The sequence below is a fragment of the Dama dama genome, chromosome 20 (assembly GCF_033118175.1).
Source record: "Dama dama isolate Ldn47 chromosome 20, ASM3311817v1, whole genome shotgun sequence".
In the NCBI taxonomy this organism is placed as follows: Eukaryota; Metazoa; Chordata; class Mammalia; order Artiodactyla; family Cervidae; genus Dama; species Dama dama.
Genome location: NC_083700.1, coordinates 20,759,605 through 20,782,834, shown reverse-complemented (window position 1 = coordinate 20,782,834; position 23,230 = coordinate 20,759,605). Strand labels below are relative to the sequence as shown.

The following is a 23,230-nucleotide window of genomic DNA, read 5'->3' as shown; positions in this document are numbered from 1 at the left end:
GCCCCGCCCGCCTCCCGACCGGACCCGCCTCCGGCCCGCCTCGGGGTCCGCATTACTAATCGGGCTCTCGGAGGCCGGTTAGACACCGCCTTCTCGACACCTCTCCACCAATAGTTCTCGGAGGAGGAGGGGCGTCGGGAGCACCGCCCACCGAGAGGGCCTGGCCGGGAGGCTGAGCAGGAGACCGTAGCCAGGCGCGAGATCCACGGACAGTCGCTGCGACCCGGTCAGAGGAGGGGTCACACGCTTTAACATGGAGAGGCCCTGGGAAGAACTCTCACAAGAGGAAGGAACAGCAGCTGGGAGGAGAGACAGACAGGAAACTCGAGGACCTCGGCAGAGCTGGGCTGTCAGAGCCGGCGTGACCCTCCCTCTCGTCTCTCTCCAATGTCTTTGACCACCCTGCTCCTGGGTACACCTCTCCCCTACTCTGCCCCCAAACCTCTATTCCTCCTCTCCACTCTTTTTACATCAAATCGTTTATTCTTCTCATGTGCCTCCTCTGGTTCATCCTGACTCGGGTAAGGGAGACCTAGCATGCATTTGAGGGCTTGAGGCCTGGAAAAGGAAAGGAAGATGTCGCCAGGAAATTTGCCTTATCTTCATCATCTCCCCTCCTATCCCTACTGTCAAAGCAAGATGTACTTAGGCCAGTAGGCCAGAAACTAAGGAGCCAGGAAGTCAGGGTGGCCAGCAGTTAGGCTGCTGGTTGATGGAAAAGGACAGGTGAGTAGGGCTGAAGCCAAAACAGAGATGTGGAGACTGGGACAAACTGATTCAGAGAGTCACACAGAAAGAGGAGCAACATGGGACCTGAAAGAAAGGAAAAGTAATCAGCTGCCCCAACCCGACATATCCTTGCTGCCCCACAGGCAAGGATTAGTGATGTCCCATTTTTCCTCAGGGGGCCCTGGACATCCCTCCAAACAGCAAAACTGCCCTTTCTCGATCCCCACCCTCTATAAAGACCCTTTGATTCCAGGAATGTCAGTGGGGAGGAAGAATGAGGCTACTTCAGACAGCTCTGCTTAGCTCCCACCTTGGTATTGCCTGCTAAGATTCTTCCCTGCGTAGGGATTGGGACAAAAGACGTTCTCAAAATTCCAAGGATAGTGGGTGGCATGGGAGACATTGATATTATTGGATAGTTTATCTGAGCAGGCACACGCGCATGCACACACACACACACACACACACACACACACACACACACATCCTGGTCTCTGGACTTTAGGAAAGGAGAGGCAGGGGTTTGCTACTCCTGGACAGTCTTTAATTGAGTGAGATCAGGGTGGATAGCATCGCTGACTTGTGAAGTGAAGTGAAGTGAAAGTCGCTCAGTCATGTCAGACATAAACATATACACACACAATCACAGAGACAGAGATGGAAGGTGAACCAATGAGATAAACAGAAACAATGGGACTCTCCTTACACAAGGTTAACTGCCAGGGGATTCTTGGGTCCAAAGTAATTCAGTGGTCAGTCAGGGCTCTTTTGGGAGAAAGACACCTCAGAATATAGTCACATGGAGGTCAAAAGAAATGTCCCCAGTTCCTAGTACAGGGCTTCGGTATTATGTGCTCTCTGGAATTCCCCTGGAGGTCCACTGGTTAAGACTCTGTGCTTCCACTTCAGGGAGCGTGGGATTGATCCCAGGTTGGAGGACTAAGATCCAAAAATATTAAAATATGTTCTCATTGAATAGAATAGTGAATGGGGATTAAGGTATAACTCATTTGAAGTTTAGGGCCCAACTAAAATCTTGAATTTTATCGATTCAATCCAGTAAATATTAAGCACTTACTTCAAATATAATCTACTGTGGAATGTGGTTGGAGTGTTTAAGAAAACACCATCTATTTGAACTAAAACAAGATTTACATGTACTGAATGATTAAAAAGCAATACAAAAATCTCCAAAAAAAAAACAGTCTTCCCCCACCTCCCCCCACCACAAAGTTACATTGGACATAATCCCTAAATGAAAGAAAAGACAGTAAGTGTCCTTCAGGATAACTGCAGGGAAAGATGTTGGATACATTTTATCAAGGAGGCCAGGGAAAACCTGGGTGGGAGTTGGCTTGGTGCAGAAGAAAGGAGAAAATGTTTCAAAGAACATAGCTTCAGCAAAAGCTTTTACTTGGTGAGCAAGGAGCCTGAAGCCTGGATAGCTAAAGGACCTGTGTGACTTGATATATAAGGAACATACTAGCAGAGGACAGGGGAAGAGGGAGACAAACTATGGAAGGCTGGAAATACCAAGGTGAGTAGGTTAAAATAATTTGATAGGAAAAGGACATCAAGTTTTTGAATAAAGGTATTGCCAACAAAATATTTTAGCAAGATAAGGAGACCTTCTAGCAAGAAAACAGGAAGGTTCAAGGATGAGGGGAGAGGCAGTCAGACAAGGATGGTAGCTTTGGGTATGTAAAGAAATGGGTGAATCTGAGAGCTATTTCAAAGGACAAACCCAAATGACTTTCTTCCTACTCCCCGGGGTCTTCTGGAAAAAAATCACAGTCCCACAGACTAGAGCCTTTTATAAATTCAGCATCTCCAAGCTTGGAAAACTACCCTCTCCCAGCCCCTACAAATAGTTGTCTCAAATGCTTGCTTCTTTCCTCAAGTTCCTTTCCTCAGAGCTTCCTTGTTTCCTTAGCAGAATCCATATCCCTCTTCAGAGAAAAACAGAGATAATAAAGTGAGAGTCTCACCAATCTTTTGCCCTCTAGACACGCACTTAGCTGCCCCCTCACATCTGTCTCATCCCAGCAGGTGGGGCATCGATACTGTCTAAGGTTCACCATTCTGCTTTACTATAAGCTCCACACACACAGAGCCCACCTATGTCTCTCTCACCTTTGTATCCTCTGCATTTCCAACACAGCTTGGCACATTGCAGCTATTAACTGTTAATACATTGGTTGAACAAATTTGATTCTGTGTATCCTCCTTAGGGGTTTTATGCCACATATTTTCAAATACTTTCTTCTTTATTTCTAATCTCTCCTTTTCTACTGACATCTTCCCCTCTGCATATATACATGCTCAAATATCTCCCATGATGAAAAGAAAAAAAAAAACAAAACTCTAAACTTTCCCTTGATCCTTGCCTGTATTTAGCCATCACTCAATTTCTCTCTTTCCTTCATAGCTAAATTTGTAGAGTCATCTATTCTTGCTGTATCCATTTCCCCATTTGTCAATTATTTTCATTTTGGCCCCCATCAATCCATTGAGATTGTTCTCATCCAGGTCACTGATGACCTCCTTGTCACATTCAATGAACAGCTTTTCAGTCTTTATCCTTTTGGCCTCTTTATGGCATTTGGCCAAGTTAATCTGTCCTTCCTTGAAATGCTCTCTTTTGCCTCCTGAGTTCTTTCAACAAAGACTAGGGACTTAATAGATATATTTTTTAAGTGAATGAATGGCTTCATTTCTATTGATATAATCTCTTTTTCTCAGCCTTTCTGACCTCTCCTTAAATATTAGTGTTACCTAGGGTCATATTCTTAGCTACCTTACCTTGCTCTACACACCATCATTGGCATACCAACAGTTCTGATAACTATTTATGTGTGGCTCACCATAAACTCTATTGCTATTCAATCTCAGTCTTTCTCCTGAGCTCTAAACTCACTTCTATAATTGCTTACTGGATACTTCCATTTGGATTTTTCAAAGGTACTTACCACTTAGTCTAAAGAAGGAAGCTTGTCTTTTATCTTTTATCCCCAGCACTTAAGTCATAATGCCTGGCACATAGTATATAGTAAGTAGAGAAATAAATAAATGCACCAAAGATGTGAGCTACCTCCAGTTATGTCAGGCCGAAGTCTTTCTTGCCTTCTTCAAATCATGTTGAACTTTCTCTTTCCAGACTGTTATATGAGTACTGATCCTAACCAGTATGGTAAAAGCATGGTAAAACCTCAGCTGCGCAGAAACATAGGAATGTTCCATTTTGAGTATTTTTCCAGATAGTTACCAAATTAAGTGCAAAACATTTTCATTCTGTTTCAAATAGAGATTATTCAAAAAGTTATTAATTTCCTATGGATGATATACTGAAAAGACCACAACAAGGAGTCATTAGGGCTTCGCCCAGTGGCTCAGCATAAAGAATCTTCCTGCAGTGCAGGAGCCACAGGAAACATGGTTTGATCCCTGGGTAGGGAAGACCCCTGGAGGAGAGCATGGCAATCCACTCCAGTATTCTTGCCTGGAGAAGCCCATGGACCGAGGAGCATGGCAGGCTACAGTCCAAGGCATCACAAAGAGTCAGACACAACTGAGGTGACTCAGCACGCATACATACACAAGAGGCATTAAGACTAACCTTGTAAATAAACTACTTTATCTCTAAGGCAGAGTCTGTCACCTGTGAGTGGACACTACCTGCCTGCCTAGTTCACAGGATAAAGTAAGATAAAGTAAAGGTGAAATGTTTTATAAATCTCAAAATGTTTCACACCTTTAAGGTATCATTTAACCAAATTTTTGCTTACTCAGAGGAAGTCTGTGGACTTAATTGTCTAGGTAAACAGTGAGGACCCCAAAGTATAGAATGTATGTAGTTAATACTGTTTGCTCCTCTTCCTCATAGCCAAAAATGCTGCAATTTTCAATGGCCAGCTTTTTTGTTTTCCTTCTCTTCTCTTGCTCTCTGTGTCAGTTCTCATTGTTATCAGTGTTTTGGCTTCCCAAAGCTCCTCTTTCCCCTTTTATTTATTTTTGGCTGTGCAGGATCTTTGTTGCTGAGTGGGCTTTTCTCTGGTTGTGGTGAGTAGGGGCTACTCTTTGTTGCAGTGCGTGTGCTTATTGTGGTGGCCTCTGTTGTTGTGGAGCACAGGCTCTAGAGCATGTGGGCTCCAGTGGTTGTGGGACACAGGCTCTAGAGCACATGGGCTTTGTTGCTCCACAGCAAGTGGGATCTTTTTGGACCTGGGATCAAACCCATGTCTCTGGCACTGGCAAGCAAAGTCTTCATCACTGAGCTACCAGGGAATCTCTTTCTTTTAATTTGCTACTAATTTTATGCTGTGGGGTGGGGATGGGGATTTTTTTCTTGGGGTTCAAGCTATATTTTAAAAAGGCAGAGGAACCAGAGATCAAATTGCCAACATTTTCTGGGTCATAGAAAAAGCAAGAGAATTCCAGAAAAAATATCTACTTCTGTTTCATTGACTCTGCTAAAAGCCGTAGAGTGTGTGGATCACAACAAACTGTGGAAAATTCTTAGAGAGATGGGAATACCAGACTACCTTACCTGCCTCCTGAGAAACTTGTATGTAGGTCAAGAAGCAATAGCTAGAACCAGACATGGAACAATAGACTGGTTCAAAATTGGGAAAGGAGTACATCAAGGCTGTATGTTGTCACCCTGCTTATTCAACTTATATGCAGAGTACCTCATGCGAAATGTCAGGCTGGATAAAGCACAAGCTGGAATCAAGATTGCCAGGAGAAATATCAATAACCTCAGATATGCAGATGACACACACCTTTATGCAGAAAGAGAAGAGGAACTAAAGAGCCTCTTGATGAAGGTGAAAAAGGAGTGAAAAGGCTGGCTTAAAACTCAATATTCAAAAGATGAAGATCATGGCATCTGGTCCCATCACTTCATGGCAAATAGATGGGAAAACAGTGGAAATAGTGACAGACTTTATTTTCTTGGGCTCCAAAATCACTGCAGATGGTGACTGCAGCCATGAAATTAAAAGACACTTGCTCCTTGGAAGAAAAGCTATGACCAACCTAGACAGCCTAGCAGAGACATTACTTTGCCAACAAAGGTCTGTATAGTCAAAGCTATGGTTTTCCAGTAGTCATGTATGGATGTGAGAATTGAATCATAAAGAAAGCTTAGTGCCAAAGAATTTATGCTTTTGAACTGTGATGTTGGAGAAGACTCTTGAGAGTCCCTTGGATTGCAAGGAGATCAAACCAGTCAGTCCTAAAGGAAGTTAATCCTGAATATTCACTGGAAGGACTGATGCTGAAGCTGAAGCTCCAATACTTTGGCCACATGATGCAAAGAGCCAACTCATTAGAAAAGACCCTAATGCTGGGAAAGATTGAAGGCAGGAGGTGAAAGGGATGACAGAGGATGAGATGGTTGGATGGCATCACTGACTCAGTGGACATGAGTTTGAGCAAGCTCCGGGAGATGGTGAAAGACAGGGAAGCCTGGCATGCTGCAGTCCATGGGGTCACAGAGTCAGACAGGACTATGAGACAGAACAACAACAACAATATGCTGTGGGTTCAGAGAAGATTACTAGAAATGGATATAGATTAAGAGAAAACAAAAAGTGAATCAAAGTTTCTCAGTTGTGTCCAACTCTTTGTGACCCCATGGACTATACAGTCCATGGAATTCTCCAGGCCAGAATACTGGAGTGGGTAGCCTTTCCCTTCTCCAGGGATCTTCCCAACCCAGGGATCAAACCCAGGTCTCTCGCATTGCAGGCAGATTCTTTACCAGCTGAGCCACAAGGGAAGTCCAAGAGAAAACAAAAGACTTCCACAATAATGAAACAAATTAACATTATTGCATGTTACTGTTATGTTGCTACCATTTTCCCCTTATCTCCTGGTTATTGGATGTGTTTTGAATTTCTTATTTCAGCAAATATCTATTGAGCACAGTAGTGCCAGACACTAAAGCATAACCCCTACGCCTCATGGAGTTTACAACCTAGTTAGGGAGGCCGTTAATAAAATCGTAGACTACAATGAAGAGTGATTGTCATGATAAGGAAGGTATGTAGTTTTATAGGACTAGGAACAGAGGAGTCACAAGTAGTTTAGGGAGTCAATGATGGCTTCACAGACCTAATGGCTTCAGATGCCTTTCCAGCTGAGACCTGAAGGAGGGCTAGGAATTAACCAGGCAGGGAAGAGGTATGCATGGGAAGAGTTCTAGGTAGAGAGACAAAAAGTGGGAGAGCGCAGTAAGAGGGAGAAGGGGAGGAGAGAGAAGCCAGCCATGATGTGTTTTGGAGGAGCTGGGAGGATTACAACACAGACCAGGGGATAAGGTAAAGCTGGAGAGGTAAACAGGTAAGGAATTGGTAGAATTCTGGCTTCAGAAGGTATTACTGTATTTGCATCTTCTTGTATTTTCACTCCTTTTATTTTCCAATTATATTATATATTTCTTGTATAAACGGACTTTTACTTTTCCCTGTGATTTTGACAGTGCCACCTACTATTAGCCCCCAGTGTGTGATTAATGAACTAATAGAGCACACAGGAATAGAATGCTGCCACACTCATTATGAGGTTGAAGTCATTACCTCCTAACCTTGTGAGGTAGTTGTCAGAAAAGCATAGGCTTGGGAATCACACAAGTCCTCAGCCTGCCATTTATTAGTTCTCTAATTTGGGAACAGGTTATCTAACCTCTTCAAGCCTCAGTCTTTTTCATTGGTAAAAAGAATATAGTGACATTTAGTTCATAGAGGTATCAGAGGATGAAGTGAGATATTTATATAACATCTAGCGGAGTACACCCAACAAATGCCAGCTCCTATTCTCGCCTCTCCCTTCCCTTAACTCCCAGTCCATTCTTCTCCACCTGCCCCTGTGCCTTGCTCCATAAACATTACCTTCCTTTGCATTTTCTAAGCCTCCCTCTCCACTGCTCCTTCCTCTCAACCTACAAATGTCCTCAAACTCCAAACCAAAAATAGTCCTTCTCTCAATCCAGCTTCCCATCCCTTTAAGCTACCTTTCCTTTTCTCTTCATGCCTTTACCACCACATTCATTTAAGGCGTTGTTGACATTTCCAATCCAAATTCAATCAAGGACCCTCAGCTCTGATACCTGGGCTGAGAGAGTTGGAAGTAAGAAAGGAGCCAAGACCCAGTCACTGTCTCCAAGGAGAGAATCAATGGTTTTGGAGTCACTGGTATGCTGATTGCCTCCACTTCTAAACTTCAACAATTCACAACCTGACATCTTTCCCATTCTTCTTCTTCTGCCAGGACATTTACTTTTCTTAAAAAGTAAAAGTCCTTTTTAAAAAATATATATATAATCTAATTGGAAAATAAGAGGAGTGAAAATACCAGAAGATGCAAACACAGTTAATACCTTCTGAACCCAGATCTCAAATCCTCTCATCCGTTCTCATCATGTGCTTAAGAAAATTATACTGGTGATCACTTTCTTTTAAGTGTCCCCTTTCCTCAGTTAAAACTTTGCTGAAGCCCCTAACTCAGTCCCACTGGGCTAATGATTTCCCTCCCCTGATCAAAAACCTTTAATGTCTCCCTACTGTCTATGGCAAAAGTCTGAAGTCTTGAGCAGCTCCCTTAAACCTGTCTGTGATCTGGTCTTTTTCCTTCTTCACTTCATTTTCAAACAACCTATGCTCCAGTCATCAGAATAAATCACCATTTCCTGAATATGCCTTGAATCTCTGTTTGCTCTATGGCTTACGCGTATCTCCATTATCCAGGAAGCATTTCTTCCACACTCTGCCTGCTAGGTAGTTAAATCCATCCTTCCAAGTCTAGCTCTTCAGCACTCCTATCAGGAAAAAAAAAAAAAAATCTAAATTTCTCTTTACTCTCACAGTTCCTTAATTCCTTAAATTTCTATTAAAGCTAATGACATCATTTGGCTTGTATTACAGTTGTATGTGCTTACATTTATCTCCCTGACTAGGCTGTAAGATTCTTTTTTTTTTTTTTCTTCAGGCTGTATGGTTCTTGATGGTAAATAAATTTGCCTCATTTACGGACTGTGACTTACCTTCATTTTTTGTATCCTGTTAGCAGCTATGAAGCATAGTCAATAAGCTCGTTGCCTCTAGTGGTACAATGATGTGCTGACACCTGCTGGTCATATCTAGTTCTGCAGCCTGACCCAGCATCTTCCTCTCAAGTATTAGGGGTGAAGAGAAGTGTTAGTCACTCAGTCGTGTCTGACTCTGTTACCCCATGGACTAGAGCCTGCCAGACTCCTCTGCCCATGGGATTCTCCAGGCAAGAATACCGGAGTGGGTTGCCATTCCCTTCTCCAGGGGATCTCCTCGACCCAGGGATGGGAAACCAGGTCTCCTGCGTTGTAGGCAGATTCTTTACCATCTGAGCCACCAGGGAAGTGTAAGTATTAGGGGTGGGGACACACTTACCCCTGGAAAATTAAATGGCAACCCGCTCCGGGATTCTTGCCTGGGAAATCCCATGAACAGAGGAGCCTGATGAGCTACACAGTTGGACATGACTGAGAGATTGAGCATGTATGCATACCATTACCCTGCCAGGTACTGGAAGCCTGTTCTGGTAATGTAGCCCCACAGCACCAACCATCCTTGGTGACTCTAGGGGCACACTCAGACCTGCTGATCTCTAACTTGCTTCTGGTGTCTCCAGTCTAAGTTCAGTACAATCTTCAGAACTTTCTGCACCGACCCCCACGCCAGCAATTTGTACATCACATTTCCCCCAGTACCAGAGAAATATAAGGAGAACAAGATCTCAAGGAACTGGGCAACAAGACGAGAAAGAGGCAGACAATTTGGGAACAGGGGATGTGCAACTCCTCCTCCTCACCTCAAGGAATCAAGACTGTTTCCTACAGAATGCTATTCCTTTTGACCTTTGTCTTATTTATAGGAGGCTGTTGGGGCCATGGACTTTCTTGGTGACACTATGATGAACCGGAGGTTGAGCACAGAGTAGGTAGGCGGGGCTTGGGGGTGGGGCCAGGCCAAAGGGCCTCTCACTTAGGAGCTTCTCCATTCTGTCAGCTCTCCCGGAACATTCAAGGCGAGACTGGCACCCAGGGCGCAGCAGGTGAGGGACTGGGCAATGACAGAGGGCAGGCTTCAGGGGAGATGGTGGCAGAAGAGCCCCAGCTCTGTCAACTCGAGCTTTCCATCTTGTGGCTCTCATTTGATGGAATTCTTGAGTCTCAGTGGGGAGGCCCAGCTCAGTTTTTCCTGGAGTAAAGCAGCCTCAGAAAGAAAGACATGGTTTTGGATGGGTGGTCGCGCAGGGCTGAGGGATGGCGGTGGATAAGGGCATGTGAGAGACCTCTGAGAGATGCAAGGAGATCTTAGGAGACATGGATGTAGATGTAAGGGCCAGTGCAGAGTATGGCCAGGGGGTCACAGGGCAGCACTCAGTCAAGTGAAAACAGGAGACTGAAACACGGAGGGAGGGAGAGGACAGTGGACCAAACGCGAGATGGCAACGGAGGCAGTGGAGAGCTGGGTAACAGGAAGGCCGAGGAGGAAGGAAGGCTCACATGGAGCAATCTCCTCTTCCGGCTGCAGAGTGTGGTCCAGAAAGCCCCAGCAAAGCTGGGGGCAGAGCAAGGTTCTAGGTTTCCACTGGACTGGTTCGGCTGGGGGAGAACCCCCCACCCCAGTGACACCTCCCCGGCTTCTTCAGACTCCCATTTTGGTTGGGGGACAGGGCGAGGCTGCTCCTCACTGCGGTCAGAGCCACATCCTGCAGAGGAACAGGGGAGGGGGAAGTAAGAAGCAAAACAAGCAGAACCACCATAGGCACGACCATGGGGAGAGCGCTCCGGGACACAGGCACTCATGTGCCGCCAGCGGGGCCTCAGTGCAGCCCCGGCAGAGGACCTGAGCCCTCTGGGGCAGTCTTGAGGTGCTTCTTTCTCATGCTTCCTCAGCGTGCTTCTACCTCATTGACAACGTTCCATGGGAGGAGGCTTCTTCAGATTGTGTGATTCAAGGCCCACTTTTATCATTTGCCAGTGATTTAGCCAAATTGTTTAATTGTTCTTAGTTTCATTTTCCTCATTGCAAATTGGGGATACCTACCTTACAAAGGGTTGGAAGACTGAGATAATTCACATGAAGCACTTGCCATACAGTAGGTTCTCAATATATGTTAATTATTATTATTATTTTTTAATCAGGACTCCAGGGACCCCTATATTTCTCATTGTCTCTAAAGGCAGTACAGCACACTAGCTGACATGGGCTTTTAGAGTCAGAAAAACAGTTGTGTTTGACCTTGGGTAAATTATTTAATGTAAACTTAAGTATTCTCAGCTGTAAAACAAAGATAGTAACACCTACACTTCACAGTGTAGGTGTACATCTGGGTACAGATGTACAGTACCCAGTCAGTGTCCAGAAAGGGCAGCTGTGAGAGCTATCTGCCAGGTAAGCTTTATCTTCCCTACTGTAGGAGCAACAACCCACTTCCCTTGAGGTCTTGGCTGTGGTGGGCTAGCTTGGGGTATGCCCTCATCCCTCCAGCTAAAGCTCCTACGGCTCTGCTGGCCTGTTTTAGAGATCATGATGTCCTACAGTCCTAAAGGGAAAAATAGGAACAAAGTGTTGAGGACTGAGGGGGCCCAGGGGGAAAGAGATGACGAACAGAGATGATGATGAGACAGAAACCAAAGAGACAGAAAGGGGAAAAGCTATTTCTCTCTTGCTAAGGAAGCCTATGGCCTCTCTTCTAGTGACTGATCACATAACCCCCCCACCCCGACCCCCGCACCCCGACCCTTCCCTAGGAACCATGGAGTCCTTCAGTTCAAAGAGTCTGGCGCTACAGGCAGAGAAGAAGTTACTGAGTAAGATGGCAGGGCGGTCTGTGGCTCACCTCTTCGTGGATGAGACGAGCAGCGAGGTGCTAGATGAGCTCTACCGTGTGTCCAAAGAATACACACGCAGCAGGCCCCAGGCCCAGCGGGTTATCAAGGACCTGATCAAGGTGGCGGTCAAGGTGGCCGTGCTGCACCGCAGTGGCTGCTTCAACCCCAGCGAGCTGGCCCTGGCAACCCGCTTTCGCCAGAAGCTGCGACAGGGCGCCATGACAGCACTCAGCTTCGGGGAGGTGGACTTCACCTTCGAGGCCGCAGTGCTGGCCAGCCTGCTGACCGAGTGCCGGGACATGCTGCTGGAGCTGGTGGAGCGCCACCTCACACCCAAGTCCCATGGCCGCATCCGCCACGTGTTCGATCACTTCTCTGACGCCGGCCTGCTCACGGCCCTCTACGGGCCTGATTACACCCAGCACCTGGGCAAGATCTGTGACGGGCTGAGGAAGCTGCTTGACGAGGGCAAGCTCTGAGAGCCGCAGCCCCGGCGCGCTCCCTCTGGGCAGAATGGCCGACTGAGAAAACTACACATACCAGGCTTCTAACCCTGCGCCTCTGCACTAATGCTTTTCAATCCTCAGGCTTCAGTCTTTCCTGAGAGTGCGTGTGACTCTGAGACTACCCCACCCCCAAACTCCTGGTGGAGAAGAAGCAATGCTGAGGGTTGAGGCCTCTCTTCCCACTCCAGCCCCAAGACCGGAAACAAAGCTGCCTGAAAAAGACGAAGTGAAACTTGGATCTCTGTTTTCCCCGCAAAGGGCCTTTCAAACAGGGAAGCCCCCTCACCTCAGAACCAGGGTAAGAGGGCACAGCCCAGCTAACTCTTCTGGGGACACTAAAGACAGCTGGGGGGAAGGGGACCCCGAGAGACATTCTAGACTTTCAGATCTCGGCAGAGTCTGGAGGGATCCCAGAGGCTCTGCTCCAGAGGGCAGGAAGAAGGGGCTAGGGCGGGGAAGAGTCTCACAGAGGAAATAAAACTATTAAAACATGCACAGGGCTCAATGTTTAATATCTCCAGCTTCTTACATCTTATGACCATCACAGAGGGAAGAGGTATATAAACACCACTCATCTCACCTCTCACCATTTCCATACAAGAGACTGAGGCATATTTCCAATATCACTAGGGTTTCCTTGCCTACTTCTTCTGTTTAAGACACTCAAAAAAACTATACCACAGATCAGTGCTACAAATTGCAAATAAATACGTAGTGAGGAGCAAGGCATAGATCAATAGGCTCTGGTAGGGAGAGGGTATAACAAAGAGGCTCCCATGGCAAAAAGATTCCCACAACTGTCTTCCTCTTCAAACTCCAAGTCAATTCTTCTTCCATCCCTTAGTCTCACACAGGCTGAAGAGAGGAGCAGATCAGAGGGGTGAACTGGTGGCACGGAGGGTTCCGGACCCTACATTGCTGTGTTTTTTTTTTCTCAGAGCAAGAGTTGTGAAAAAGTTACAGTGACCTGATTAGTCAAGACTAAGCCCAGATTCTTTCATTTGAGATTGGGGGCAAGACCCGGCATAGTCTGCCACTCCCTGCAGCAGGGCGAGATCACTGATGGCCCATGCTCAATAACATGGTTGGCTAAGAAGGTGGGGAAGGTGGACTAGAAATCACTGGCTCACTGTTCCTGGGTTCCCCTCATCCCAGGGCTACAGAAATCCCATTTTTCAGCTAAGAGTGGGAAACAATAAGGTACAGCAAATAAATATTACTTCAATATAGCACCAAATAAATTAGGTAACAGAGTTGGAGATGGGGAGGAAGTCAGGGGCTAGGGGAGTCCCTGCCTCCCTTGGCTCTAAGGCCAAGGAATCATGAAAGGGACGGGAAGGGCAGCAGGGATGTAAAAAGACCTTTTGAGTCTAAAGACCAATTCTAGACTCAGCCCAAGAACAGAGAAGGGGTCTGTTTCCCATCCCCTACCCTTGTCAATAGAACTGCTCCAGGCCAAGGAACTCTTGCCGGACAAGGAGGCTGGGGAGATGGCAGGAGTGCGGGGAGGTAGGCTGGGAAGCTGTGTTCCTGAGCCTCACCTCCAGCTCCTCTCTCCCTCACGATACTCCTTCAGCATTTGGCTTCTCTCAATCCATTCTGGGGACCTCAGAGTTTGAAGATTTCATCTTCCTGGTCCCGAAGTGTCCGGGTCCGAGAGGTCTGGGTCAATGGCACGGGACCTAGGACTGCTCGTTGCTGCATCCGAGGAGAGCTCAGGTGAAGACTTGAATCCTCCCCAGGTATCCTGCAGGCGAGGAAAAGGGGGAAAGAGCAACAGATCAAGGGAAGAAACTGAGGTGGGCTGAGTGAAGAAGTAAGTGGGAAGCTGTCTTCCTCTAATGTACATGAACTGGTTGCTTTACGATGTAGTCCAACACCCTCTGGATAAATCCTAACCCTAACGTTCCTTCATGGATCATCAGAGCAGTAAGAACAGCCAACTGTTTCCCTCTACTGGGAACTCAGAATCATTTTCCAGTGCCTCCACCCATTCCAACAGCCATGGGCTCTGCGAATTGTCTTGGGGCCACCTGAGGGAAAGGCTTCACCTAGCTTCTACTGACACTGGGCTTACTTTGTGTCTGATCAGGTAAGGTTGGGGGAACAGGGAAATTTACGGAGGGACTTAAAAGGACCCATTCAAGACTCACCCACTTTCCCCCTTTTTCAGCTTCTGGGCAGCAGCCTTCTTTGACAGGCTGATCTGTGAATCAAGCTTCTTAAGGAAATCGGAGGCAGAAAGGTCATGCATGGGGGGCTCCTGGCCAGGTGTGGGAAGGACTTCACCATTGGCATGTCCTAAACCTCTTTCTCGTTTCTTCCTCTCGGCTGAGTGTGGTCGAACTTCATCCTTACTTGGCTGTACTGCTTCTTCTCCATCCTTCTCTTCCTCAGAATCCAAACCATTGAACAGGTCTCTGGGCTCTGTCAGGATGGGGATGTAGAGGGTTTTCTTCAGGAAGATGGAGTCATTAGTATAAAGGCGGTTTGCACGCTTAATCTGTTCCATCTTTAAAAAAAAGTCACCACAATTAATGACAGTAATAACAATCCATCTTATATTTGTACAGCATCTTATGCCTTTTATCTTTTATTTTTTTCATCTCATGCCTTTTAAAGTGATTGTTCAAAGTCTTATCTGGCCCTATAACAACCAAAATTACAAAGGGCTGATATTATCCCTATTTTATTGATCAGTAGTTTTTCACACTTTTTTGGTTTTAGGGCCCCTTTACATTTTAAAAAAATATTGAGGAAAAAAGCTTTTACTTATGTTAATCACATCTAACAATATTTAAGTTATTATAAATTAAAACTTTAAAAATTTAAAACACTGTTATATGTTAACATAAATATTTTAATGGAAAATAATATATTTTCTAAAACAAAAATAACGAACATGTAGCAAGAACAGAGGCACTGTTTTACATTTCTGTAAATCACTTGCATGTCCGATTTAATTGAAGACAACAGGCTTCTCATATCTGCCTCTACAAGCATCTGCTGCAGTATCACAGGTCACATGGCTTCTGGAAAACACAGTGTGCACCCATGAAAATAAAAAAGACATATAAAGTCTTGCTATTATTACTATGAAAATAGTTTTGACCTTGTGGATCCCTAAAGAGTCTTAGGGACCCCTAGATTTTGAAACTACTGTAAAGATGAAGGAACTCACTTTGAAACTAACTAGATTCTGATGCCTTTCTAGCTCTTGGCTCAAAGGCGGTGGAGCAATGTCCCATAAAGATGAAGGAGCTGAGGCTCAGAGAGGTTAAGTTATTTGCCTAGCAAGCTAGTGATAGAGCTAGAATTCTAGGCCTTTTTACTCCTCCCAGGAATGCTTATCTTATTTATTTGGGCCATTTTGCGAGACACGTGGGCTCTTAGTTCCCCGACCAAGGCTGGAACCCATGCCCCCTGTAGTGGTTAAGGCCCCCTTAACCACTGTCCCTCCAGGCAAGTCCCAGTGGATTAATTAATAAATATTATTAATATTATAATATTAATAATTTCACCGATCAAGTATTTATTTAGTGCCTACTTTATTCATCACTAAACACAGTGGCTGGCATCACCATCTATATCTACCTGCCTCCCAAGGTAGAAATATCACTGTCATCCTTAACTCACACTTTTCTTTCACCATCTATACCCAAGAGGTCAACAAAAATGCTGCAAAAATCTCTCTCATCTCTGGTCTCAGCTTCACATTGCCATTGACTTCACATTGCCAACAGACTCAATATGTCTCATTTGGGTATTGTTAAGTTTTTTAACTGGTCTTCCTCCCTCCGTTTCAACTTATCTTCTACTCTGCTGACATATATCTTTTTAAAAAAAAATTTAACCTGATCAATCCACTACCTTGCTTATGAACTGGGTCAGAGATAAAATCCAAATTACCATTCAAGGGCATCCTCAATCTTGCCTTCATAGGAAGTCCAGTCACACCTCCCTTCTTCTGCCACTTACACCTTTTGCCATCCTTAACTTTTTATTTTTCTTCCAAAATTTCATGATCTTTCACACTTTTGTGGCTTTATCTGCCTGGAACGCTTCACCACTGCTCCCTTCTTGGCCTGGAAAACTTCTCAACAACAACCATTCCCTTTGTGTTATCTTCTTCAGGGATCCCAATGCATACTGTAAATATTGCCATAATAATACCTATCTTATTATATTATACTGTAGGCATATTTGTCCTGTGCAAACTGTGAGTCATTTAAGGGCAAGACTGGTGACTTGCTGTCTCTGTATCCCTAAGATTCTCCTCAACATCGCACAAACTTGGCACACAGCAGAGGCTCATTAATGCTTTATGAGTAAAGAAACTAGATAATAAAATATAGAAACCACAGACACAGTATATCAGTATTTTATTACCCGAGGCCAGGCAGCCAGTTTTACTAAAAATTCATCCCATAAAGGCACCAGTTTGGGAGATCATAATTCTTATAACTGTCCAATATCAAAGCTGTTTCCACTCTAGGCCAAGACTACTAAAATAAACTTGACTAATAAAATCTTATGCTATAATGAGTTTAAAAATAAAATCAGATTGATCTGAACAGTAAAAACAGTTAAAAGCGGCTTGCAGTTTTATACTTTTACTTTGCCAAGTACTTTGATGCTATTCATTTTATTTTGCCTAGATAATATCCTAGGTCCCTTCTAGTTCCAAGATGATATGAATTAATTTGTGAATTTTCTGTTGCTTTTATTACTTCCCAGAAGTACCATATATGGGACATTGTTCCTCTGCCTTTGAGCCAAGAGCTAGAAGGTCGTTAGAATCTAGTTAGTTTAATAGAGCAGTTCAAAGTGAGGATTTTATTTTTTTGGCCATGCAACACAGCATATGGGCTCTTAGTTCCAGACCAGGGATTGAACCCATGCCTCCTCAGTGGAAGCACAGAGTCTTAACCACTGAACCACCACGGATGTCCCATGAAATGAGGATTTCAGAACGAGACAACTTGGTCTGAATCCTAGCTCTAATAATTAGACTAGTTGTATACAGTCTATAGCAAGTTATCCCTCAAAGCTTCAGTCTCCTTATCATTAAAAATTTATTTTTATTGAAGTATAATTGACTTACAGTATTATATTAGTTTCAGATGTACCACATAGTGATATTGCTTATCTTTAAATGGAAATGGTCACATCTACCTCATAAAGTTTTATGGATATAATATGAGATAATAGAGCTCGGCATATACTAAGTGTTCCTTAAATGACAGGTAGGTAATAAATTAGGTAATTTATTTACCTAAGTTTTTTATTTTTTATTCTCATTGTACAAATGGTGAGGAAACTGAGGCCCCAGACAGTAAAGTGATTGACTATCCAGTCACTCAGCTAGTAAGCAGCAGAATGAAACCAGAACCTAGAACTTTTCTTTACTAGACTACAGAGCTTTTCTGTACTCAGAAAGATACAGGGCAGTAAGAAAACCTCTCAAACAGTAATTGTTGATTCACTGGTAGCAGTTTCCTTCATTGCACAGCATCTGAGCCTCTGCTGGGATGAAAGGACTGCTCAGTACTTTCAAATCCATTTCCTTTATTTAGGCCATCCCTCTACTTAAATGTTCACTTTACTATACTCCCTGTCTCCAGTGTGGAAATTTTAGCCAGACTTTCATTCATTCAAAACACATCTATTAAGCTTCTATGTGCTGGGGATTATGTTAGGCTCTGCTGCTGCTGCTAAGTCACTTCAGTCGTGGCCAACTCTGTGTGACCCCATAGATGGCAGCCCACCAGGCTCCCCCATCCCTGGGATTCTCCAGGCAAGAACACTGGAATGGGTTGCCATTTCCTTCTTCAATGCATGAAAGTGAAAAGTGAAAGTGAAGTTGCTCAGTCGTGTCCAACTCTTAGCGACCCCATGGACTGCAGCCTACCAGGCTCCTCCATCCATGGGGTTCTCCAGGCAAGCGTACTGGAGTGGGGTGCCATTGCCTTCTCCATGTCAGGCTCTAGAGATATAAAATTGAAAAGAAATAGTTCTGTCCCTTAGAATGCAAGCTATTGGAAAGATAAAGATGTAAAGCGTGCAGATCACTGGATTACATAGGTTTATAGAGAGGAGCATAGAGAAAGGAATCTCCAAGTCTTTGAAAGCCCATCGTGATGATTCCCTTAAAGTCTGCACTAATGTCCCCTTCCAAATAAAAACCAATCTTCTTTCCTGACTTCCCACTCTTTGTTAACATCTCTACAAACTCACCACGTTCTGTCACCTACAATCATTATTTGTGTCCCTGCCCACTTCTCACTAGACTGTAAATTATATGAGAGCAGCAACTATACATTTATGTTTCTATCTCCCAAGATGGTTACCACAATGCTTTGAACATACCAAGCAGAAAAACGTTGCCTAAATTCAACAAGATATAGGGGAAGACCCTTATCAACTTTAAAGCAATGTATTTTTACTCCTACTAAATATACCCTATGCATGAGCTGAAATGCTTGGCATAGACAGCACTTGTTTTGTACCACAGAGACCACCTTCCACCTTCTTGAAAAGAAGAGGGCAGAGCATTGAGGAGGAGAAAAGAACAAGAGGAGACATCACTTAAGGAACCTCAGACTAAAAACTAGCTTTGCATTGTTTGCTGTGAATGTTTAGTCATTCTCAATTAAAATATTTCTATGTAGTTAACAGTACAGGCTTTGGAATCAGACAGACCTGTTTGAATTTTCACGTCAACACTTATTAGTTATTTGACTTTGGTCAAACTAGTTAACCAATCTAAGTCTCAGTTTCTTCATCTGTAAAAAGGGCACAATCATTACATGCTTGATAGGGATGTGAGGATCAATTGGGCAAATGGATGCAAAGTCTTTAGTACAGTGACTGGCCTAATAAATAAATGCTGCTCCCCTCCGTTGGGATAATGGGACAGGATTTGCCCCACCAGACAGTGCAACACTGAGATGGGAAAACAAAAAGATAAAGGTGGACCAAACCTTTATCACAATCAATTTATCACAATTAGTTAATACAAACACAATTAAGAACATTTCAGGGGAAGTTGCCTAGAGGGACATACATTCTTATGAGGAATAAACCTCTTCTAAGTGGGTGTCTGCCTCCTAATCCTGGAAGACTCACCGTCACCCCGTATTTGAGTGCTAGTCCAGCCAGGGTGTCTCCGGGCGCCAACGGATGCTCCAGGCGTCTTTCCCTCACCGGGGAGCAGGCAGACTGCACCAGGCTTCCATAAGAACGAGCCCGGCTCCCTTGAAGCAGTCCTGACCCCCCGAGGGGGGCCTGTCTAGAGGGAGAAGCCATCTCCTTACCCTGCGGACAACTGAGGTTACAACTACTGGAGGCCCGGCCAAGTGACCGATAGTGACGGGCTCGCGGTCCGAGAATGGGTATGTTACAGGATCCTTCTCCCCTTCAGTCTTCTCTAAGTCTCCCCGCCTCCCCCGGCGACACGCGACCTGTCAGCCCGAGCTTCTCCTCCCTCCAAGTCCCCTTCCCACAAATCTGTACTCCGACTGTTCAGTCCCTACCTGAATCTTTCCTAAGCACCCCTCCGACTTTCGATTCCCCACAACAGCTCGCGACGTTGACCCCTGACCTTTGAACTCTATCAGCCTCCTTAACACGCAACTCAATTTTCTCCTACGTCTGACAGCCCGACCTCCTGGATCCCCAATACCCCGACTCCGCCCCGTGCCGGGGTTGGCCCTCTAGGGTCAGGAACAGATCAGGCCCACCCTATGTGGGCTGTGGCTGCAGGCGAAGGGCGTGACAATAGCGAGAGTCTGTAGCACTCTTTCCCCTTCAGAGATCCTCAAAGGTACTCTCCAAACCAAATCAGTGACACCCTCGAATTCGGGCTCCACATCTAGGTTCTTGTCGTTCCAAACGCCTCGAATCTGCCAAGACGAAAGGGCCTGGATCCAGCCCGGCGGCAAGCTCTTTGAAAAAAAGACTTCATTTCCCAAAAGGCCCCGCGCCGGTGAGGTCGCAGGGCACCATAGGAAATGCAGTCCCCCTCGGCCGACTAGAAGCTGGCTTCCGGGATCGCGCAGTGCATTCGTGGAAGCACATCTCCGGAAGTCAGGGGGCCAGCCGGAAAGAGACCGGAAGGAACGGAGACGTCCCACTCCCGCTACGGTGGCCTGAAAGGAGTGGCGAAGGCGGCTGGATAGAGTTTATGATTTCTGGGGCTCACAGTCGTGATGTCTTTCAAGAGGGAAGGAGACGATTGGAGTCAACTCAATGTGCTCAAAGTAGGCGGAGAAGAGTGCGTCCGAAGCAGCTTCACCTGCCCTCTGAAGGCCGTAAAGGAGCTGTTTTGTTGCTGCGGCAACAACTGGGGGGCGGGGCGGAGGGAACCAAAAGACTAGAGATGGTGGTGACCCCTTCCTCGCCGCAGATGTGTGTTCTTCCGTGGTCTTTATTCCCTTTGAGTCCTCGTCTCTATCATTTCCCTTTTATCCCTCCCTCATATCCAGCTGATCCCGTCCGGACTTCTTCCCCTGTCCCCTGCAGAAACGAAGAGTCGGGGACCTGCTTGCCAGTTACATCCCGGAGGATGAGGCGCTGATGCTACGGGATGGACGGTGAGAGCGAGGAGTGGATCAAGTTTAAGGGTTTTGAAGTTAGAGACTCAAGAACTTTTGTTATTGAGGAGAGCAGGAGTATCTATGATTCTTTGGCTGGGAGTGAGTGACAGGGATGTGGGTGATGGAGACTGAGAGACTTGGGAGTTGGGCTTTGGAAATGAATGCTTGGACGGGGTGGGACCTATGACCAAGACTCCACTCCCCAGGGAGCAATGATCTTTCCTCCTCCCCAGCTTTGCTTGTGCCATCTGTCCCCACCGGCCTGTCCTGGACACTCTGGCCATGCTGACTGCCCACCGTGCAGGCAAAAAACATCTGTCCAGTAAGTTTGGGAAGACAGTCGATACAGAGTAAACCCTTAAAATCTCTTCAGACCACCCTTGGTGCTCTGCTTTTAATCCTCTTCCCCTTTCTCCTCAGGCCTGCAGCTTTTCTATGGCAAGAAGCCGCCAGGAAAGGGCACAGAGCAGAATCCAAGACAGCATAATGAACTGAGGAGAGAAGAGACCACAGCAGAGGTAATCAGAGGGGGGAAGTTGTGTTCCAGGCAGGACTGTGCTGCACACCTTAGGCTTGAAGGACTTTGGCTTGTTTCTGGCTCTGAAGGCTCTGACTCTGTCTCTGGTCTCCATGCCAGGCTCCTCTCTTAACCCAGACTCGACTTATCACTCAGAGTGCTCTGCACAGAGCTCCTCACTATAACAGTTGCTGCCGCCGAAAGTACAGGTCAGTGGGACGGGAAAGCCAGAGGTAGGGAGGGACAAGAGATATGTAGCTCTAAAGTGATTATTTTCCTAATTGTAATCTGAGAAATACTAAGTGTTCTGGGGGTGTTAACTTGTATTTCAGGAAAAAGATTTTTGTAACTAAAAGTTTGGGAAGTGCTGCTTTGTAATCTTATTTGAATGAAGATTAGTGTATTTTAAGGGTTCTACAAAATCTTAAGATAAAAATTTAAAAAATCCTTAAAAGATTAATTTAGCCTTTCCAAAATTTACTGGATTCCAAAATTCTTTTTATGCAGAACACTTACTAATATCTTGAGGAACACAGAATTGGGAAGCACTTCTATAAGGAGTTGGGAGTCACAGGAGATTAGGCCCTTTCCTTCACTGCTTTTACAGACTTTGATTCTTCTCTGTCCAGACCAGAAGCCCCTCGTCCCTCTGTCTCTCATCCCCCTTTGCCACCCCCAGAGATTGAACCCCAAGGTGGGAAGATCAATAGAGAACCTGAGCCTGAGGCTGGTTCACAGACCAAGGAGTCAGACACTGTCTCATCCCCCGCACCTATGAGTCCCACAAGAAGACGGGCCCTGGATCATTATCTCACCCTTCGAAGGTGAGTATGCAGAATTTTTCCTGTTTTTCCCTTTCCTCTCTGACCCTCCTTGTTTCAGATCTTCTCAAGTGTTTTTACTTATCCCCATGGGGCTTCCCAGGTGGCACAGTGGTAAAGAAACCACCTGCCAATGCAGGAGATGCAGGTTTGATTTTTGGGTCAGGAAGATCCCCTGGAGGAGGGCATGGCAACCCACTCCAGTATTCTTACCTGGAGAATCCTGGTGGGCTACACTCCACAGGGTCACAGAGTTGGTTCCTACTGAAGCAACTTAGCATACATGCATGCATGCACAGACTCCTTACATATGTAACTTTTTTCCAGATAGTTCAGGAAATTAATTAATTAGATAGAAAGAACTATTGGGGTTTCCCAGGAGGCTCAGCAGTAAAGAATCCTCCTGTAGTGCACAAGAGGCAGGTTCGACCTCTGAGTTGGGAAGATTCCCCTGGAGAAGGAAATGGCAACCCATTCTAGTATTCTTGCCTGGGAAATCCCATGGACATAGGAGCCTCGCAGGCTACAGTCCATGGGATTGCAGAGTCGGATGTGACAGAGCACTCGCACACACGCTTTTTATTAATTTAATAAACTTCCTTTCCTGACCAGTTCTGTTTTCTGATGTTTCCAGCTCTGGATGGATCCCAGATGGACGAGGTCGATGGGTAAAAGATGAAAATGTTGAGTTTGACTCTGATGAGGAGGAACCCCCTGATCTCCCCTTGGACTGACATCCTCTTTCCCCATTCATTTCACAAATAAACTGGGAGCGCTGGGAGCCCAGCTTTCTTTGAGTCTGGTTCCTTGTTTCAGGATTTCAGATCTGTTCATTCTCAGCCCAGCCAATTCTTCTCTGCAAGGTACACAGCTCCCCACACTTCTAACCCCTCCCCCACCTTCTCCAAAAGTCATGCCAAGCGTCAGCTGCATGCAGCCTGGTGCCCTATTAATAAGTCTGTCAGAAGGAGGTTTTTGCCCTTCATGTTTTCTGCTTTCTTCTCCACCTCCACTCAAAGTCCTTGCCTCCTTCCAATACATGAGGGTTGTGGGTAGGCACTGGTTGGCGGGGAGGGGTTGGACATGTCTGGAAACAGAGCCAGGGCTTGCCACCCTGTGAAAGTAGAAGAGACTAAAGGCCCTGGCAGGGTTGTGGGGAACACCAAGGCAGGGAGCTCCCCCCA

The 23,230-nt window shown here is 45.6% G+C and overlaps 3 protein-coding genes across 7 annotated transcripts; 2 read left to right on the top strand and 1 right to left on the bottom strand.

The window, feature by feature from the left end:
* Positions 1-9,733: 9,733 nt before the first annotated feature.
* On the top strand, positions 9,734-12,604 carry TNFAIP8L2 (TNF alpha induced protein 8 like 2). The gene is made up of 2 exons (XM_061120864.1): positions 9,734-9,819; positions 11,525-12,604. Exon 2 carries the CDS (start codon positions 11,530-11,532, stop codon positions 12,082-12,084), a length of 555 nt encoding a protein of 184 aa, XP_060976847.1. The 5' UTR covers positions 9,734-9,819; positions 11,525-11,529; the 3' UTR covers positions 12,085-12,604.
* A 6-nt stretch (positions 12,605-12,610) lies between these two features.
* Positions 12,611-20,068, bottom strand: LYSMD1 (LysM domain containing 1). The gene is made up of 3 exons (XM_061120863.1): positions 19,240-20,068; positions 14,265-14,623; positions 12,611-13,858 (listed from the first exon to the last, which is right to left on the bottom strand). Exons 1-3 carry the CDS (start codon positions 19,417-19,419, stop codon positions 13,720-13,722), a joined length of 678 nt encoding a protein of 225 aa, XP_060976846.1. The 5' UTR covers positions 19,420-20,068; the 3' UTR covers positions 12,611-13,719.
* Positions 20,069-20,178: 110 nt separating this feature from the next.
* Positions 20,179-22,832, top strand: SCNM1 (sodium channel modifier 1). 5 transcript variants are annotated; one of them, XM_061120859.1, is made up of 7 exons: positions 20,179-20,372; positions 20,635-20,705; positions 20,942-21,030; positions 21,129-21,226; positions 21,346-21,434; positions 21,855-22,049; positions 22,681-22,832. In XM_061120859.1, exons 1-7 carry the CDS (start codon positions 20,322-20,324, stop codon positions 22,778-22,780), a joined length of 693 nt encoding a protein of 230 aa, XP_060976842.1. In that variant the 5' UTR covers positions 20,179-20,321; the 3' UTR covers positions 22,781-22,832. The 5 variants fall into 5 exon arrangements, with proteins under 5 accessions (XP_060976842.1, XP_060976841.1, XP_060976843.1 ...); XM_061120858.1 differs by having other exon boundaries at positions 20,179-20,386; XM_061120860.1 differs by having other exon boundaries at positions 20,234-20,372; positions 20,598-20,705.
* Positions 22,833-23,230: the final 398 nt, after the last annotated feature.